Consider the following 21,445-nt stretch of genomic DNA (forward strand, 5'->3'; position numbering starts at 1 on the left):
GTGAGTTAGTAAGAAACATAGATGAATGCTTTTTCCTACCTTTTTTTGACGCTAACCTTGGACCTGCTTTAGGCAGAGGCCTAATACTCTCAGGTAGTATGATTGAATTTTTTAAAACTAATGGAGTGATTGGGTCCTTATTAGAGGTTTTATTTGATACAATTTGAACTTCTATTGCTATTTCTACCTGATTATCTGGTATCTGAATAGATTCTTTAAACCTTTTATTTGCTGGTTCTGGTTACATTGAATAAGGTTTACAGTTTTTTTTATTTAAATCAAGCTGTGAACAAGACGGGTCTGGGCGATCAGTTACATAATTAGGAAAATAATCAATTTCAGTAAAAATATCAGGATTTAATGTGTAAATACCTGTTGCAGCAAAACCACTTAAAATATTGTGGGGAGATAGGGCCTTTGGAAATGCAATATTTACTATTTTTGGAATATCATATATTGTAACGGTTTTTATAGGATTCATAACCAGGATTCATAACCAACCATGAAGTCATAGCAGTATTTATATAGTTTTTGAGGGGACCATAAACTGCCCGTGCATTGCGTGCATTGCGGTGGAAATGTAAGCATTACTATTCCTTTTTTTTTTGCCACATCTAAACCTTCAATACTAAGATGGGTTTCATGATTGTCAAGCAACAATAAACAAGGTTTTTCTTTAGTGCATTTTGTATTCCCTACAAAATGTTGCAGATATTTTACAAAGTTTTCTTCTTTCATCCAAACACTTGCATTGGCACCTCCTGCCCTTCCTGTTAGTGCTCCTATTAGGAAATGATTTTTAAAGTTTTTACGAGGAAAAATAAAAAAAGGTGGAATGCTATTTCCAATAGCATTTATTGTGCATGCTAATGTTACAAGATTTCCTCTTTCAGCTGATGTGATGGCTCCTACTTGTTTTAATCCTTTTTTGGCAACAAATTTTTTAGGTCTTTGTACAGTAGTTACAGCAGTTTCGTCCATGTTCCAAATGTCATTTGGTGAGAACAAGTAGTTTTGCATACAGTGCTGCAAATTGCTAAAAAATAATGCAACATTCTGCTTATTGAAATTTATTGCTCGACTTAAACTAGTAGCTTCAGTTTGCCTAATGGAAATATTTGGGTGGCGCTTTATAAATCTTGTAAACCAATCCTTACCAGCTTGTTCCTTTACAACCCAAGAATTGGGAACTTTTATATTATTTTTAACTGCAAGCTGGAAAGCAAGCTTTTTTACTTCAGTAGGAGTTAAACCAAAATAAACTTCTGCTGCTCGCAACAGGTAAGTGACAAGTTCTTTTTCTACTTTGTCTGGCAATATCTGTTGACTTTTGTATCCTATAATGTTCATGCAGGTGGAGTTTTGATTTTTGTCAATTAGATATGTTATAGAACCATGTGATGGGTTAGTAATAATAATTTTTTTACAATAACGTGTTAATGTTCTGTAATTAATGCCATGGTTTTTTGCTGCTGATCTAATAGAAATGTTTTTAAGCTTTTCATCTTTAATAGCACTCATAATGATATCTCCAGAAGTATAACCTCTATTAGTTTTTCTTTTAAAATTTCGTACCATGTTTTTACTAAGCAAAGAAAAATATTTGCAAATAATGTATGTACAAGACATTATATATATATTTATATATATATATATATATATATATATATATATATATATATATATATATATATATATATATATACGCACACACACACACACACACACACACACACGCACACACACTAAATCTAAACAATGCACAAATAAAACAACAGACAGTTGCACAAACAAAGCAACAAACAGATGTACAAACAAAACAACAAACAGTTGTCCCTTTTTCTATAAGTTAAACAAATAAAACCAATTGACTTAAGATTTTTAAATAATATCTTTATTTACAAATAATCAAGGAATATCTAAAAGCGGCGTTTAGTTTGCAGCACACGGAGTCGAGGCAATTGTGACAAGCATCCCCATATATTTTGTGACAAGCAACCCCTTCTATTTTAGTTGCAAGACACCTGTAAATTTACCTAAAAGCGTGTGAATTTCATGAGAATTTTTTCTGGATTAAGTTACTCAAATGAATAAAAAACTTTAATAACGTACATTTAAAGCACAATAAAGTAATTTTCGTTTGGTAAAAGAAAATTTCTAAGTAAGCAAAATTTAACTTTTTCATATCAAAAACCTATAAAAACAAATAACTTGTTTTCTACACGCTAAAAAAAGCTGAAAATTACAGTGAAAATGTTTTTTTTTTAAGTAACATTTTGATTTAATGATTTTAAAGTTCTAAATCTCATCTATATTTCCTGTAATAAACTTTGTGACAACCAACCCCGCGTGACAACCAACTCCGCTCTCCTCTATGTTTCCATATTAAAGCTCACAGTACTTCGTCGATATTTTATCGCCTTGTCTAAAATACCTGCAAGTACCCAGTAGATATTTTATCGCCTTGTCTAAAATACCTGCAAGTGCGAGATTTATTGGTTTAAGTTTCCTTCTGCTGCAAGTTTTCGTTTTGCAGTTTACTTACCAAAATGAACTGTAAAAAATTCTGCTTTAAAAAACGATGGATCTTTCAACCAGATTGATTTTCAACCAGATTTTCCCGAAAATATTTTAAGACTACATTGGTTTCAGTTATTAATAGCAAAAGCTCATAAAATAATAGCATAGTAAGAATAAATTGAAATACTAAAAACGTTAAGTATTTAACAAAATGAAAGATTTATTTATAAACAACCAAATTTTAGTTTTTTTCTTAATTAAGAGCGAGTTGGTCCACCTTTTTTTTTTTATTACTTCAATAATTCTACTTGACATTGAAGAAATAAGATTTTTTAATTCATCTAAGGTTATTTGTTCGCAGCATTCCTTTATCTTTTCTTATATTTCATTGACATCATTAATTTGCTTTCCATTTGCATAATACAAACGAACCAAACTACTGCATATGTTTTCAATAGGATTTAAGTCCGGGCAATTTGGAGTCCATTGTAAAATAATTACTTTGTTTGTTTGTAACCAAATTTTTGTATAACTTGAGCTATGGATGCAAGCTCTAACCTATTAAAAAATTGGATTTCTGTTGGTTATTTTTTTAAAGGCAGGTAAATAACTTTCTTCAAGTAGTTCTATATAGTCTTCAGAATTTAGAGTACCTTTAACAAGGTTTTTTTAAAATACTTTAGTATCTATCACTTTTAAGTTAAAAAAAAAAAATAAGGTAAAAGTGGGTCCAAGTTTAACAGTTTTCGAATAGGGTAAGGTTGCTAATATTGTACCCCCTAAGACAAAACTAAAAAATGTAGGTAATCTACTGAGTGAAAACATGGATTTTCAATTGAATTTCATAATTTAGGGATTGTTTGTTGTAAAGACATTATAAAAACTCAAAATTTAAAAAGCGTTAAGTCTCGAAGAATCAAATTTAAAAAATAGCGCTAAGAGTATTATTAAGGAAACTAGATCCTTAATTGTACCATTGTAATCCAATATTGTACCACTTTCTTGATTTCAATTACCTTACAGCTTTGAAAATATTTTATGATTTTAGGTTTAAGGGATTTAAAGAACTGATTAAAAGGAATGGTTTTTATAAAATCAGCAATTGGAAATATTCTGATATAACATAACATAACACCTAACTGCCCATAATATAATGAAATGAAGTTTTTTATTTAATAAACTCTATGCAACTTGAATTATTTTTCTTCTGGAAAATGCCAAAAACAGGTATCACTACATATGGCACAATTTTTATTTAAATTGTATGTTTACTAATGAGTTAGCTAAGATTAGAATAGAGGAGGATAGAAGAATAGAATAGAGGTAGGTATTAAAGATAGTTATACTAAATAATGTAAAACAATATATACTATATCTGTTTTAAAAACAACCACACTAAATATTGTAAAATAAAATACATAAAAAACTATTTTTGGCAAAAGTTTCAGATATATTGTGTCTGTTTTTGATTAACACCTGCACAGCCAACATAACACCAGCGTTGACATATTGATAAAACTAAACTAGAGAGTGCATGTTTTTAAGGACTGCTTGTCAATACAAGAGTAATACTAAAATTTTTTTTTGTTTGTTTAAGTGGTGAAGCTCGTATTGAAAGTATGGATGTTTCTCTAATTGAAATCTCAAAAGGAATTTGTTAAACTTTACACGCGTTTTTTAGCGGTAAGAATGGTTGTGTCGGTACAATTTAGGACATGCCTTGAGGTACAATTTACGCAACTAATCTGACATACAGTTAATTAAAAAACTTGATAACTAAAAATAAGATATTTTAAATTCTTGGTATTTATTTTGAATTTAGATAAATTATGCTTTAACATATATACACTAAAAAAATCATATTTTCTGCTTTTTTTAGTGAAATACGCTTAGCCATAAAAACCTAAAATAAGAAATCTCAAACAATAAACCAAGAAGAGCTTACTCTGGCCTTAATGCAGTTGGATGACAAAAAAAAGCAGTTGACTGCATAATTTCAATCAGCAAAGATAAAAAATAAGTCAAAAAATTTCTTGTGGGTTGTAAAAATAACGATTTATCTTAAAAGTACAATATAGGCATCGGTACAATATTAGCAACCTTACCCTAAATGGGATTTCTTCTTTTTTTTTTCAGAAAAAGATTTTCTAACATTTTTTGAACTAGATTTATTAAGAAAACATTTGATTTAACAATTTGCTTTTTATTTATTTTTTTAGTTTTTAAGTTACAAACATTTAAAGTAAAAAAAAAAAAAAAAAAAAAAAAAAATTCAAATTATAAAATGTCCTTTCAAGTTCAACGTGTTACTTTGCCATAAAAATAAAGTTATACAATTGAAATAGAAATAAAGCAATTAAAAAGATTAGTTGATGCAATCAACTGTAAAGATGAGGAAAATTTTACAAAGTAACAATAACGAAAAGAAAATGGTTACAAAGTAGTAATAACGAATCAAAACTCGTTTTATTATTGGAAAGAAGTAAATATTGATGTTAGTTAACATAATAAAAATAACAGGTAGAAGCTCACAAATCGATTTCTTATCGATCCTCGCTAGCGGCAAATGGTCTTGTTCTTTCAGAATATTTCATTCTACACGTTTCACGCTTTTATCATGAAATTTGATCCTATTATTTGATTAAGCCTCATATTTGGCGAAGACTTGAACTCCTCGACGGCCTTTATTTTATAAAAAAAAAAATATGACACCAATTTAAAACCATAACACGAGTTTAATCTCTATACAAGAGAGTTTCTTTACTCGAAACTAATAAAAGCGAATGTTCAACAACTAAAACACGATCACACCGAACTAAGATTGTTTTATCGCAGAATTATCGTTTGGTAATTTTTCATTTTACAAAACTTTTCATTGATTTGAAATGGGCTTTTGATTTTTTTATCTTGATTTTTATAGTTTGCTGTTGCATGGTTCAGTTTTTCCTATTTAGTGTTGAGGTTAAAGCTTCAATTTTAAAATCTTTAACGTGCTTTAAGAAAGTTTAAGAAAAACTATTGAAACAAACACTGGTTTTGTCCATCAAACAGTTGTTCTCCTAAAGATCGCAGAAAAAGAACGCTAGAGGACGAAATGAACCAGTACGTCATCTATTTTTCTTCTACTTGTGTTACTTTTTACCTGTTTCTTTAACATTTTAAGTTTCATAGTTAGAAAAACCGGTATGAGCAAATAAATAAAGCAGAATAAAAGATTATGTTCCGTCGCTCTACTCATCTGATTGGGTTATAACATTCCCAAAATACTCGGCAATTCCTTTCCGATTAGAGAATGAGAACAATGATTTGTGCTCATTCTTCTCCCGAGTTTTCTAGCCACTGAAAAAAATAAAATTTATCAGCAAAGGATTTAAAACCAACATGAATTATCTTAAGTTACATATTCATAAAATTTAGTGTTATCTTTAATGTAAACGCACAATGTCATAAACATTTATTAAACCACGCGATGGCGTCTAGTATTTTTACAGTAATTAATATATGGTATGAAGTTGGTAATTATTATCTTACATTTAGTTACGGATAATTGCCAATTATGTCAGATTTAGTATAAATAATGCTGTTTTCTTAATAAGAATATATATAAACAAGTTACAAAAAAGGTGTTGAGTCGATCTTCCTTAGTCAGTTAAAAAACAAAGAAATATTTACAACACAAAGCGGCGACCCTTCCAGGACAACTGGAATCTTTGGAACATTCTACAAGCTATCAACTGACGTAAGGAATTAAAGATTACAATAGAATTTAAAATGCCTCCGAAGCAACCCGAAGATCTAACTGCTACACTATCAAGGAAATTGGAACTAACATTAACAAAAGTTGAGCGACTTGGTCTGGAAGTACGCATATCATTGAACAATAACGATATACACACACTAGATAGATTAGAACCAACCATCAAACCAAAACTGTCGGAGACTTTAAACTTAATCCAAAACATAGAAGAATTAAAAAGAGACGAAGAAAACGCCGACAATGAAGAAATCGACAACTGGTACAAACAACAGAACAACTTAATTAAACAGCAAAGCGAACTTCTGACCTTATTGGAGGAATACCGTATAGAAAGAGAAATTACGAAAAAGAAGATGCAAGAAGAAATTGCTCGTGTAAAAGAAGAACTAAATGAACGAAAAATTTCAAAATTTGATGGGACTATTCTGGATTGGGTGCGGTTCTGGGAACAATTCAGCACAGAAATTGACAACACAAGCTATCCTCCGGTAACTAAATTATCATACTTACGTGAACTACTATCAAATACGCCAAAAGAGAAAATTACTAAACTCCCTTTTAATGTAAATGGTTATGAAAAAGCGAAAAATCACTTCTGAAATTATACGCCAGCATGGTCGTGATATCATGGATCTTCCCTACATAAAAAAAACCTACGTGGATCAAGTACATCATTTTTACAGGAAATTAAATGTAAGCATAAAATCGTTGAAAACTTTAAACAAATTGGTGACAGCAGAAATACTGGTACGCGAAACTCTCGACAAACTTGGCCCTGTAAAAGCTGATATTATTCGAACAGATCAAAAATGGCAGGAATGGGGCTTTGAACAGCTAATTAAAGCTCTACGTGAATATACCTTACGAAACCCAGAAACATCTATTGGACGACCAACAAATAATATCAGAAAAGAAAATTCAAAACTCCACAATAATTTGGAGCACAGAAATCAAATGGAAAAACACTTCCAACATAGCGAAACTAAAAACATTGGCTGTGTCTACTGCAGTTCGCAAAATCATCGTAGTCACGAATGTACGAAACTTCATTCAACTCAGCAAAGGAAACAATATCTTAAAGAAAACCATCGCTGCTTCAACTGCACGTCAACAAACCACACAGCATCCAACTGTCGTAGCAAACGTTCTTGCTACGACAGTTGGGTACATCGTATGAAGGCATCATTCATCTATATGCACTGGGATTAATAAAGACGAATCAAAAAAGGGTATCCTTATGACTGGATACGAAGGGCAAACTATTCATCCCACAGTTGTTGTGAACGTTGGCAAATATAAAGTGAGAGCACAATTGGATACGGGAGCTGGTAGTTCTTATGCTTCATTTACGCTAATCAAGCACCTAAAGTTAGACCCAAATAATTGGTAATTGAAAAACATTGAAACAATGACTGGATCAGTACCTCAAAATCTTCCGTTGTTCAACACAGCTCTATATTCAATAAACGGACGCAACATCCTTGATATTAAACTCTACAAGTTAGAAAGGAAAGTGCTTACAGTGCTACAAAATCCGAGGATATCCGTCCTAAAAAAGAAACTCAAACACTTAGAGGGATTGCATTTTCATAATGAAGATGACTACGATGATCATAAAATTTATCTTATAATTGGTGCTGGTGATATTGCAAAAATAAAGTTGAAAGGTTTCAGGACTGGAAATGATGGAGAAGCTATTACAGAAAAAACCATATTTGGATGGACGGTTATGGGACTAGTAAAAAGCACCTCGGACTATTTATATTTTACAAAGTCAACCAACGACTGTTCAAAGAGCTATATAACTTGGATGTCCTTGGTCTAGATGATCAAAGCGAAGGGAATCAAAATGAAGTATATGAAGAATTTAAAGAACAGCTACAACAAGACTCGACTGGTTCTTATCACACTGGATTACCATGGAAAGTAGAACATTCAAAACTAGCATCTTGTTCAGATGGAAGTATCTCAAGGTTGCATAGCGTACTTAGAAAACTGGAAAAGAAACCAAATGATCTCATAAAATATAACGCTATTATTCAAGAACAACTCAAGGATGGGATAATCGAGTATGCACCAAACAAACCAACTGGCAAGAGAATATTCTACATGCCTCATCGAGCAGCGATAAAAGAGGACTCCGAAACAACCAAGCTAAGGATTGGTTTTGACGCGTCAGCTAAAGAGTTCGGATCACCCTCACTTAACGATTGTTTACATGTTTGTCCTCCATTACAACCCTTACTACTCAATGTTATTTTACAAAACAGATTGCAACCTGTTTGTCTTGCTGGAGACATTAAAGAAGCCTTTCTACAAATAAGACTTGATACTAAAGATCGTGATGTTTTCCGTTTGTACTGGATATCGGACTTAAAAAGTAAAGAAGTTATAACTCTAAGATTTACTCGAATCCCGTTTTGCTCTGCATCTAGTCCCTTTATTCTTGAGGGAGTAATCAAGCAGCATTTATTGACATATGGAAAATATTATCCACATAAAAAGAATGAAATTCAGATAATCAACAAGGGCATATATGTTGATGATATAATCATTGGGGGAGTTGACCTGGAATGTGTCGAAAAATTGAAACAAACAGCGATTCATTTGTTCGAAATGGGAGGATTCCAGCTTCAAAAATGGCACTCGAGTTTTCCTGCATTAGAAACGAATGATTCAAAAGAGAACTATCAAGAAGTTACCATCAATTAACAAAATAAACGTTATTCAAAAATTCTTGGTTTGTTGTGGGACAAAAATGATGACACTTTGTTAGTGGATAGAACACCAACTTGCCAAACAAACATCACAACCAAAAGAGGAATTTTAGAAAGTTTCGCTAGAGTTTTTGATCCACTTGGTGTGATTTCCCCAATAACACTAACAGCAAAACTTATATATCGACAAATTTGTGATTTTAAATTTGCTTGGGACAAAAAACTTTCACCTGAATTAACAAAGAAAATGGATGCTTTGGAAAAATACTTTACCAGACCTTACACCAATACCAAGAAGTATAACTGTTTTGAATCATGTAATAAAAAAGATTGAAATCCATGGATTTGGTCATGCAAGCAAAGATGGTTGCTGCAGTGCAATATACATAGAAGTACATCAAGGAAGCAAAGTAACTCAAGGATTGTTTACAGCCAAATCAACCATATCAAAACGAGGTTGTTCTATTCCCAGATTTGAACTGATTTCTGGACACATGGTAGCTAATGCTCTTACAAATATTAAATTGGCACTTGAAGGACATCCAGTTACGGAAATATACGGCTGGCTTGATAGTTCAGTAGCACTGCATTGGATCCTTAGTGACAATCGTAAATGGAAGCAGTTTGTATAAAACAGTGTGAAAGAAATCAATAAACAAAGTTGGATTATCTGGTGCCACTGTCCAACCAATCAGAACCCAGCTGATATTGGAAGTAGAGGAATTAAAAATGGAAAAATTCCACAAATATGGTTCAACGGTCCAACATGGCTTGCCAAAAAGAATGAGTGACCACCCAATATAGCTCATACACAAATGGATGAAGTAATGAAAGAAGATAATCCAACAAAAATGCATAACCTTGCCATAGTCGAGAGGTTTAGCTACTTTGATGAACTTATGAGCAAGTATCAACTACCAAAAGTTATAAGAATAATGGCATGGATCTTAAGAATCATTTCAATCTCAAAAGTAAAAGAAAATGTCGAAGTGTGCTATCAGCTACTGAAAGGAACAACGCAATACAGAAGAGCACATGCACAGAATCACCGTGGGATGGTTGGTCTGACAATGTCCAAGTTTCGTGAGCATTATTGGACAGATACCTTACGTAGCCAAGTCAAAACAATTATATACGATTGCAATTGGTGTAAAAGAATAAGGTGCAAACCATTACTAGCTCCATTAACGGCTGATTTGCCATAATATCGAACTAAAAGCAAATACCCCTTTGAAACTATTAGTTTGGATTTCGCTGGCCCAATCGAATATAAAGTAAGCAAAGAGTGTTACAAAAAATCATACATTGTACTTTATACTTGTGCAATTTCAAGAGCAATCCATTTGGATCTACTAAAAACAATGGAAAAAGAAGATTTTCATCGAAGTATAAAACAAATGATTGCAAGAAGGGCCACACCTGCACTCATAATAAGCGACAATGCTAAAACATTTGTAAGTACTGCAAGGTGAATCCGACGATTGCAGAAATACCCGCTGATAAACGATTATTTAGGTGAAATGAACATAAAATGGAAGTTTAATTTAGCAAGAAGCCCATGGTGGGGAGGTTTCTTTGAAAGAATGGTGGGTTTGGTAAAAAGATCATTACACAAAGCAACTGGAAGGATTCGTCTGACTTTCGAACGACTTAAAGAAGTTTTAATTGATATTGAAAATACGTTGAATAACCGACCATTAGGATATATCGAGAACGATATTCAACTTCCGATATTAACACCAAACATGATTTTACATGGGAGAGGTATTACGATCCCTTCCGAAAATACAGAAGATGACGATGATGAATATTTTAACAAATCGACTACACGAGCAATGCGGTATATCACGAAATGCAAGAACTTAGCGTGGAAAAGGTGGACAAACGAGTACTTAAGATCATTACGAGAAAATTATCAGTGCAAAGGGTATAATCAAAAGGACATAGCAATGGGATAGATTTTCTTACTTAAAGGAGAAGAAAAAATAGAGGTGAGTGGAAAATTGGTATGGTAACGAAACTTGTACGCGTTGAAGATAATATAATCCGCGGTGCTAAACTAAGAACGGGAAATAATCAAGTAGTGGAAAGACCGATTCAGATGCTTTATCCGTTGGAAATTTGCCAAGATCCTACTGAGATCGAGGAATTCATAAATGATTCTAAAACTAGCGAAAACATATCAGCAGAATAAACAAAAACTCTGAAGCAAACACCTTCACGAATGGCGAAATCAAAGGCTGAGGAACTTATTAAAATAACAGCCATTGATGAAAATTTTGATGAGAATTTGTAGATATTCTCTACAAATTGGGAGTGTGTCATAAACATTTATTAAACCACGCGATGACGTCTAGTATTTTTACAGTAATTAGTATATGATTATGAAGTTGGTAATTATTATCTTATATTTAGTTACGGATAATTGCTAACTATGTCAGATTTAGTATAAATAACGCTGTTTTCTTAACAAGAGTATATGTAAACAAGTTACTAAAAAGGTGTTGAGTCGATCTTCCTTATTCAGTTAAAAACGAAGAAGTATTCACAACACACAAACCATTAAGTTCCATCAACATAGAAGTTTTAAGAATTTCCATAGAAGCAAAAAACCTTCCACAACAGCAAAACGTTGAACGATGTTATTTAGCGTATGACTATAGCTGAAAGGAGGCTGCATTAAAGTTTAGCAACGAAGTTTTTTTAAGGCTTTTTTAATGCTCTTTTTTTTCAGGCTTTCCTCATAGGCTTTATAGTGAAGAACAAAAAATTAAACAGAAATCTTTTCATTTGGAGTTTGTTTAATTGACTCAAAAGACAGGCCAAAGAAGGAATACATTTATTTGTGAAAACATGTGAAAACATTCAATAAACTACAGTATTGCTAAAAAGAGATGTACAACACTTCTCTTTCGTAAAAAAAAAACTCTTTCTATTATGTGTTTTGGAAAAAAGTACTGTTTAACATGAAACAATGCTTCTTCGAAAAACGGATGTCTCGGACCGGAAAAATGTGGACAAACTTTAAGCGATAATAAAATTATTCCAATTGTAAACTTTATTAGCCAACAGTTGTGTCACATATCGGAGTGGTTAAAAAGTGTTGGATTGTATCTTCCGTCTGAACAAAATGTTGTAAAATAAGACAATAGAGATATTTCGTCACTTTCTTAACTTAAAAAAAAAAGTTTGAACTTTTCAATGTTGGATTTAGAAATCTAAATACAGAAAACACAAAACAAAGTTGATTTGAAATATGTTTGATATGAAACCAAAGATAAAAGTCTTTACTAAATATTGTCTGCACCAAATAAAATCAAAATAGTTCTACTCTCCTAAAAAAGAGTACAACGAAAATGTCATTAAAGTTGGCTTTCACATGAAAAAAGACCAACCGATTCCTAACTTTAGCGTTGGTGAAGTGCTTAATTCTTGACAACTTCAGCACTACAGTTAACACTGAACAAATAAGTGTTATGTTCAAAGCTGTAACATATTTCTTTTTCTTTTTTTTTAAATGAGGTTTTTACAATTTATGTACGAAAATAACATTAAAACAATTCAAATGAACTTTTGTCCCAAACGTCAAATGCTCACACATAAGTAACGCGTCTGCCAAAGAGGTTAGGAGATGAGGTAGGCGAGTATCAGTAAGATAATTCTGACGTTAAGTAAGAGTTAAGAGCAGGATCAACTTTTGATTTAAGACAACGTTTTGTTTGATTCTATTCATTTAATTAAATCATAGACATCTTTAGTTGCATAAATCTTTATCCAAATTAAACTAATGTAGTTGAGCATATTTATGATGTTAAAGAATCTGTAGCTTGGTTTTAACCGCTGGAAATCATGGATAAAACGTCTCATAACATTTTAAAGAATATTTGCGTCATCCCAGTCTGCATTAAACGCAGTTTGACACCAAACAACATCGATTGTAGCTTTTACTTTTAAACTGCGCAGGTAAGAATGAAAGACGTATCAATTTTAAAATGTTACAAAGAAATGCAATCTCTGAAAAATTATTTGCTTATCATTTACCGAAGACGAGGTTGTCAAATTATTAAAAGGGTTCTAGAAATTTATTTTATCAGATCTATAAGTATCTACAAATACACTTAGTTCGCATCCTTAAAAACATTTGAAAAATAATTTTATCACAAAAAAGTTTTTCTTCAAAGATGTGCCCTTATAAAAAAACCTCTCACATGTTAAACTGTTATAAATATTAAAAAAAAAAAAAAAAATGAAACATGTATATTATTCCTTTTATCCTGTTTGAAAATACGCCTTTAATTTAAGCTTCTAAGCGTTGCATTTCAAAACTATTCTTTAAAATAAATGTTTTGTTAACTATTTTTTCAAAATAATGCCACAATTTCTAATTTTAAGCAGAACTCAATCATGCAGGCACTCCTGCATTATTCAGAATTGCTCACGTTTCTTTTAAAATAGTTGCTGTAGAAAAGATGGATCATTGGCATCTTTATTGTCCAAAAGATCGAAAGACTCTGTAAGTCAAGCAATTTTAAAAGTCAACTAAGGAATTTATTGATAGACATGGAAAATGAAATTCAATCAAAAGGAAGTTTACTGGGGTGGCAGTTTTGTTTCAGTGACTTACTGAAATATCAGATATTAAACGGTTTATTTCACTTCTATATCTCCTCTTATGTATTTTGATACAGTACCTATATCTTTGTACTTGTTTGTTAACTGTGAAAATAGTTTGCTGACGAACTAAAGAACGTTATCGTTAAACTTGTCATAAACAATAACGGACTTCTTTTTTGTGTCGCCTTTGTATGCCGAAATTTTTCCGGCTGCCCCTAAATATTAATTAGAGATAAAAATTATACAAAAAACATAATTTAAACACTAAAGATAATTTAATTATTTTTTTAACTAAAACGAACATTTTTGAAAAGGAAAAACTTTCTTTAATTTATTTAATTAATTTATTTCACAAACCCTTCGGTGCTAAAAATTGCACTAATTTATTTACAGAATTGATTAACAGCAAAAATATTTAGTAATTTTGCGGATTAAATTCACACTTAAATTCAAAAGAAGGTCTATTTATTGCAGTATTATAATTAGTAATAATTTATTATATTATAATATAATATTTATATAAATATTTTATTACTAATTATATATAATTAGTAATAAAATATTTAGTAATTTTGCGGATTAAATTCACACTTAAATTCAAAAGAAGGTCTATTTATTGCAGTATTATAATTAGTTACTTAGTTTACAATGTCAATTTTTTAAACATGAATTAAAAACTAAATGTAACAAGGACTCCAAAACATCTTTGTATTAACTTTTTTTGAAGCCCTCATGGATTGCACGTTTTTAACCCTCCATCGAAGCGTTCTGCATAAACTTCTTACGTAGCAAAAACATTTTAGACATTAGAAGTTAATGCAGTGACACCCTTTGGGGATTTTTAAGTACTTTTTCAAGAAAATTTTTTTTGATTTCGAAAGAATAATTGTTTTATTGCGAGGTTCTCCAATTAAACTTCAAAATATTCCTCTGGGAGTATTTTACGAGTATTTTTCCTCTGGGAGTATTTTTAGAGTTTTAAATAGCGTTTACAACTGGATTTGCTTGAAAATAAAACTAACTTAAAGACAAAAAATTTCATCATAATGATAGCAAGCGTATTAAATATTATATTCAGTAGTTAGTGATAATTTTTTAAATGTTATTCGTCGATTTAACTATACATATATTAATCGTCAATAGAGTTTATGCTTTTCCTACCAAAAACTAAAAATATAACAGCAAATGCCGTTCAAAAAATTAATTCTAGACATTTATCAAAAATGTAAACGTGTTGTTAAAAATAAAAAAATATTTTACATTTTAGAGTTAATATCCCGACACTCCGTTTTTGGTATCCTACCGCCGACAAAAGCCTTCTTTTCACGTGACAATGAACTTAATCAAATTCATAAATACGTGTGCCGAACAAACGATTCGGGACAACTAATCACAGTTTTAACTGGAATGTCTGGAGTAGGAAAAACTCAGCTCGTAAGAAAATATGCAGCACTTTATAACAGTTATTTTGAAAGCATTGTGTGGGTGGATGCATCATTTGACAAAATACAAGTTTCTATGACTAATCTCTGTCACCAACTGGGGTTAAGCGTAAAAGATTCTCAAGGCGATCCGTTCGATATTGAAGTAGTTTCTAGAAAAACCCATCACTATTTTGAAAGAGAAAAAACGCTATACATCTTCGACAACGTGGATGGTGAAAGTGTGAAGAATTTTGAAAAATATGTATCAAATAAAAAAAACTCATTTACTTTGGTAACATCGCAATGGAAATCATGGTCTACCAATGTTAATCAAGTGCAAATTAACTCATTCTCGCCTCAAGATGCGTTTCTTTTCGCAAAACGAAATATTAAACAAATATTTACAAACGATGACGAAAAACTAAAAGAAATAACCAAAGTGCTTCAATATCATCCACTCGCCATTAATCAGGCCATTCTCTATATAAACAACAACAGCGTTTCTTTACAGGAGTATTTATGTCTTTATCAATCATATCCCATTGAAATGCTCGAGGAAGGTACACTCACTGAAGTGGAAACAAAGTCTACAATAGCATCAATTAGCATAGTATTAAGCAAAATAGAAACATCAAATGAAAAAACAGTAGAACTTTTAAACCATTTATCGTATTGCGATGGTCGACACATTTCAAAAAAGTTTATTCACAATGTTTCAAAACACCTCAAAATAAACGATGAGGTTATGATAAATCGAGCTATAAGTTTACTCGTAAGTTATTCGTTGCTTGATCGTTTCGAAGATGACAACGACAGGTACACGATGCACGAAATGACACAGTTAGCATGTAAATGTTATCAAAAGCGCAAAGAAATAACAGAAGTATGCAACGAAAGCATCATCGAGTTTCTAAAATTACAACTGGAAGAGGATAAAGAACACGTTGACGATGGGAAGCACTTCTATTACCATTTCATCCATATGTTTCGAACTAGCAAACCAAAAATGTGTGAAGTGTTCCATCAAAAGAGTTGGAGAATCCGCTGTTTCTTATCAAACAAAGGCTTTATTCAAGAAGCAAAAAACATTCTCGATGCCATTCAAAATTATAACACAAAATCTTATGGACCTGAAAATCAAACAACTCTAGATACAAAACATTGTATAGCAATCTGTTTGTGTAAAATGGGAAAATATAATGATGCTTTAAAAATTTATTATCAAGTTGATAAACTACGAACGGCTATTTTAGGCATCAGTCATCTATTAACATTGAATACAAAAAGTAATATAGCACTCTGTTTGATGAATATGGGAAAATATTATGAAGCGTATGAAACTTATTATCAAGTTGATAAAGTACGAACGGATATTTTAGGTATCAATCATCCGTCAACATTGGCTACAAAAAATCACATAGCAATCTGTTTGAAAAAAATTAGAGAAATGGAAAATCGTTTTATTATTTTTATACTATTTATTATCTTTACTAATATTTTTTCTATCGCAAGTTCTTTATCCCATGCAAGATAAAAAAGTTTGATAATGATAGCAGTTGTAACAAAGTAAAATTTATGGAGGAATCCATACGTAAATAATGAATTTGTATTTTGTTAATGAATGATGTTAGAAAATGAATGAAATTTTTGTTTAAACTTATTAGTTATAGATTTTTTACAGCCAGAAAATTAGAAGCGTGAAGATTCAGATAAAGTTATTCAGATAAAGATTCTTGATAAAGACCCTTGGGATAAGTTTTAAATAAATATCAAATGATGTTTTATCTTTTTATGAAAAAATAACTGGCAAATTTAATTGCTCTTTAAGTGAGAAGTGAATGTATTAACGTGTCAATATCAGAATTAACAGAAAAAAATGCGTGTTAAAAATGCACACTCCGCTTAAAAGTTAAATCAGATTACTTTCATTTTACAAAACGTTCAAGCATATCTACATGCGTACACACAAAATCATTCGAAACCCAAACCCCTATATGAAAGCCTTATAATTAGAAAATGAGAAAAATATATATATTCGAAAAAAATGATAGCCACACAAATGTATCATTCGGGTCGCTGGTTTTGCTTTAATAGAGGTTCACAAGACTTTCTCAAAAAATACTCCACAAAAACACAAGCGATGATCTTTAATTCTAACTTGAAGGAGAAAATTACAAAAAGAAATTAAAAGCAAATTAAAAAGCGGTGCATTAAAGCGGTGACTGGCTAAGTTAAATACAAAGTTTTAATGAAGAAATTTGGAAAAGAATTTTAAAGACGAAATATAAAGAAGATATGAAAGGAAATTTTTTTAAAAATTTATTTATAAAAGAATTTATAGAAAAATTTTAAAGAACGCACTTTAAGCAAAAATAACTTTTTAAAAGAAACGTTTATGAGAAAAAATAATCAGAAAATAAAAGTAAAAAAACTTTTACAAGAAATAAAATTAGCAGTATAAAATTAGTAGCTTAGAATTTCAAATTAAGAGTATAAATTAGCTGTTTAAATTTGAATTTGTAAAACTTTTATTGACCATTTATTTTTTAAAATTTAAATGAAAAATTTAGGAAGTAGATTTTTTTTTAATGAAGCAAACGGAAAATAGTGAAATTTAAAGAAGCACTTTATAGAAAAAGTCAAAAGAAATAATTTATAGCAGATATTTAAAGAAGAAATGTAATTCAGAGATTTAAATTAGAAACTTAATTTAGAAACTTAATTTAGATACTTAATTTAGAAACTTAATTTAGATACTTAATTTAGAAACTTAATTTAGAAATATAAACCAGAAAATCAAAGAAGAAACATAAATTTGAAAACAGGAATAAGAGGTTTAAGGTAAACATTTAAGTTTTAGATGTTTAAGCAATTTATATTAAAAACTTGTATTAGAAACTGATTTCGAAATTCAAGCAAGAAATTCAAACTAGAAATATTAATCAGAAACTTATATTAGATAACTAAATTAGAAATAATCATTTCAGTTTTTAATTAGAAAGTCAAATAAATAATGTATGTTAGAAATTTGAATAGTAAATTAAATTTTGAAAACTAAGTTAGAACTTTAAAATAAAGCTCTAAACTTAATAACGATGCTTATCTTCAGTAGAAGAAGCTGCTCTGAGTGTTTGAATTTTATCTGAAGTTCTCTCGCTTCGTCTTTGTTTTCCAACGTTTGATGAATTTTTAGTACCAAGCTTTGCCTGGTTTTTCGTTCGTAAATAAATTAGTTTTTTTCGTATGTTGTAAAGTTCAAGTACATGTCATCAAGTTCAAGTACATATTTGTGGGTTCCACCGAAACCCAAATCAGCAAGTTTAACTTTCTTATTGGAAAGTAAAAGTATAGGTTCATGCAAGCATGTAACACTATTTTTATTGATTACGAGATAACATGTTGAACTAAAAATTGAATTTTTATTTTCGGATTTTACAATCGAAGTAGTGCAGCTGTTTGAAAACGTTTTCCTCGGATTTTGAATTGCCAGACATTACCCAGCAAACCACGACACTCGGGTTTTGTGCCGTATTAATCTAAGCTAGTGTGGGTTGCCCAGCCTGGGTTCAGTGAGGTTTTTGTGTTGGTTTCAATGGGCATCCCTTGTTGATATCCCAAACGATAGTGTGTTATAACGCAAATAAACAACAAATTCATTTCATTTTTCTTAAACAATCATCTGCGACTGATAGCAATTTAAAATGTAGCAAATTTAATTTCTGTACTTATATATAGATTTATTTATAGGAAATTTTTTATAGTACTTTATATTTTTGTAAAATTTATGAACTCACAATAATGATCAATGTATACGAATTAAATTATTTTTAATTATTTAGAATCTGTCAGATAATCTGTCAAAACATGTTTACAATTTGTAATCGAACATTCGTGTTTCATCAAATATATCTGATTATAATCTGTATGTTTCATCAGATAACCATAATCATCCAATGAAACATGCAACAGATTATCTGATGCAACACAAATGAATAATGTTCGATCAAATCAGGTATGAAACTCAAATGTGTGATGATAATCATGTTTCCATTTACATTTGTATCTGTCAGAATTTGATTATAATATCATTTCATATATATATATATATATATATATATATATATATATATATATATATATATATATATATATATATATATATATATATACACACACACACACAAACCAATGTTTATAAAATGTGCTTTAATTATATTCTTTTATTAATATGAACTCATATCTGTTGTTTTCAAAAACCGTTGAAAAACAAACTTTTCAAATCTATATATTTTAAAAATCTTTATGCTTCTTTACTTTTATACTATTCCATGTTAAAACTCTATGTTAATAATTAATAACACAGGTCTACAAAAAAAAACTTTTTTCTGTTGCATGAAATATTTAAACTGATTTTTATGTATTTTTAAACGCTGAATCCAAATATAAGGTCCGTTTTTGTTGGTAAGCTCTAGTTTTTTTGCAATAAACAATTTATTTATTTTTTAAAAACTATGTTTTTCATAGGTATTTTTATTCAATAGGTATAAAAAAAAAAAACCATATCATTGTTTTTATTAGATCAAATATATAATATGATGGCTTCTTCAAATCGACATAAGTGCAAGCATAATCCTAACTCATTCTGTTATATCTGTGGTTGCTATACACTTGTTCGACAAAGACGAAACATTACTAATTTTGTAAAACTAGCATATAAATTATATTTTGATATTAAACTTGGCGACCAAGAAAAAAAGTGGGCTCCACATACTGTGTGCCATATTTGTGAAGAAAGTCTTCAAGATTGGACAAAAGGAAAAAGAAAGAAATTACTTTTTTTCAGAAGACGAGAAAAGTATGTCTGCTACAGAAACAGAAGAATTTTTACCAGATTTGGAAGACTTCTGATCTAATACTAAACAATTCAGTTTGCCTCAGTGTTTTAGTCAGATAGAACTGAATGACTTAGTTCGTGATTTAGGACTTTCTAAGCAAGCAGCAGAAGTATTAGCATCACGTTTAAAGGAAAAAAACCTACTTGATAGTTTTGCAAAAGTTTCTTACTTTAGAACAAGAGATGAAAACTTTGTTAACTTTTTATTTAACTTGTTAATTTATTTGTTTACTGTCATGATATATCAGGTCTCCTATTACAGTTAGGTACTTCTGTATATAATCCAATAGAATGGAGACTTTTTATCGATAGCTCAAAGCGAAGCCTCAAATGCGTCCTATTGCACTATGGAAATATTTTTGGTTCTGTACCAATTGGTCATTCTGTTCATTTGCGAGAAACTTATGATGACATTAAAATGGTGCTTAACTTGATTAAATATCGCGAACATAACTGGATTATTTGTGTAGATCTAAAGATGGTTAACTTTCTACTTGGTCAGCAGAAGGGTTTTACAAAGTTTCCATGTTATCTCTGTATGTGGGATAGTCGAGCAAGAAATCAACACTGGATACAAAAAGAATGGCCCATTCGCAAGACTCTCGCAGTGGACATGCAAAATATTGTGAATGAACCCATTGTTAGTCGAAATAAAATAGTTTTTCCACCACTCCATCTTAAACTTGGAAACATGAAACAATTTGTTAAAGCACTGAAAACTGATAATGATTGCTTTCAGTATATAGTTACACCCATACATTGGAACGCAAAAAAAACTGCGTTTTGCGTTTGCGTTCCAAAATAAAAACTCACACGCAAACTCAAACGCATTTGACGCAACTTATTGCGTTTACTTACGTAAACGTAAACGCAATTTACGCAAATAACTGCGTTTACGCACGCATTTAATACGCAACTTACGCTTATAAATTGCGTTTACGAACGTAACTCAAATGCAATTTAGCGTATAAATGCGTTTACAAACGTAACTGAAACGGAACGTACGCATATACATACATATATATATATATATATATATATATATATATATATATATATATATATATATATATATATATATATATATATATATATATATATATATATATATATATATATATATATATATATATATATATATATATATATATATATATATGTATATGCGTATGTCCATTTCCTATTCCGTATCATAAATTTTACAGTAAGAAAGATCGATATGTACTAAAGTTACTTACTTTGACTCAGTCTTCTCCCCCTTCGTTCGTTGCACCTTACAGTTTATTTTTTTTCATTTCAATTTTTTTTTAACAATTGTTTTTATTCTCTTCTTTTGCTTTCTTATTTTTTCAAGTTTAGGATAGGGTGGGGCAAGATGTCCATAAAGTCAAAATTATTAATTTACCTAGGTCTCACAAATGCACAAGGGACTTGACTTTAGGAACATCTTGCTCCACTAAAAGTTACAGAAAGTTAGTTGTATTATTTTTGTGATTGTAATAAAGAAATATTTGTTTTG

General features: G+C 30.4%; 4 protein-coding genes across 4 annotated transcripts; all 4 read left to right on the forward strand.

The window, feature by feature from the left end:
* The first annotated feature begins 5,304 nt into the window (after positions 1-5,304).
* On the forward strand, positions 5,305-20,731 carry LOC145193725 (uncharacterized). The gene is made up of 3 exons (XM_090100020.1): positions 5,305-5,622; positions 14,876-16,411; positions 20,175-20,731. The coding sequence occupies exons 2-3, from the start codon at positions 15,016-15,018 to the stop codon at positions 20,729-20,731; spliced, it is 1,953 nt and encodes a 650-aa protein (XP_089956146.1). The 5' UTR covers positions 5,305-5,622; positions 14,876-15,015.
* LOC149882506 (uncharacterized) lies at positions 7,686-8,989 on the forward strand. Its single transcript, XM_090100017.1, has 2 exons — positions 7,686-8,022; positions 8,073-8,989. Exons 1-2 carry the CDS (start codon positions 7,686-7,688, stop codon positions 8,987-8,989), a joined length of 1,254 nt encoding a protein of 417 aa, XP_089956143.1.
* Positions 9,246-9,626, forward strand: LOC149882507 (uncharacterized). Its single transcript, XM_090100018.1, has one exon. The coding sequence runs from the start codon at positions 9,246-9,248 to the stop codon at positions 9,624-9,626; it is 381 nt and encodes a 126-aa protein (XP_089956144.1).
* LOC149882508 (uncharacterized) lies at positions 10,515-10,952 on the forward strand. The gene has a single exon (XM_090100019.1). It carries the CDS (start codon positions 10,515-10,517, stop codon positions 10,950-10,952), a length of 438 nt encoding a protein of 145 aa, XP_089956145.1.
* Positions 20,732-21,445: the final 714 nt, after the last annotated feature.

Source organism: Hydra viridissima, unplaced genomic scaffold (assembly GCF_058129835.1).
Source record: "Hydra viridissima isolate aposymbiotic clone 2 unplaced genomic scaffold, HvirCarnegie_v1 scaffold_10, whole genome shotgun sequence".
Lineage (NCBI taxonomy): Eukaryota > Metazoa > Cnidaria > Hydrozoa > Anthoathecata > Hydridae > Hydra > Hydra viridissima.

Excerpts from the sequence above, each read along its gene's own strand:
- LOC149882506 (XM_090100017.1), top strand. The coding sequence starts at position 7,686 with ATGACTGGATCAGTACCTCAAAATCTTCCGTTGTTCAACACAGCTCTA. Across the intron at positions 8,023-8,072 it reads GGTTATGGGACTAGTAAAAA|AGCTATATAACTTGGATGTC; the intron begins GCACCTCGGACT and ends GACTGTTCAAAG.
- LOC145193725 (XM_090100020.1), top strand. The coding sequence starts at position 15,016 with ATGTCTGGAGTAGGAAAAACTCAGCTCGTAAGAAAATATGCAGCACTT. Across the intron at positions 16,412-20,174 it reads AGTACGAACGGATATTTTAG|GTCTCCTATTACAGTTAGGT; the intron begins GTATCAATCATC and ends ATGATATATCAG.
- LOC149882507 (XM_090100018.1), top strand. The coding sequence starts at position 9,246 with ATGCTTTGGAAAAATACTTTACCAGACCTTACACCAATACCAAGAAGT.
- LOC149882508 (XM_090100019.1), top strand. The coding sequence starts at position 10,515 with ATGAACATAAAATGGAAGTTTAATTTAGCAAGAAGCCCATGGTGGGGA.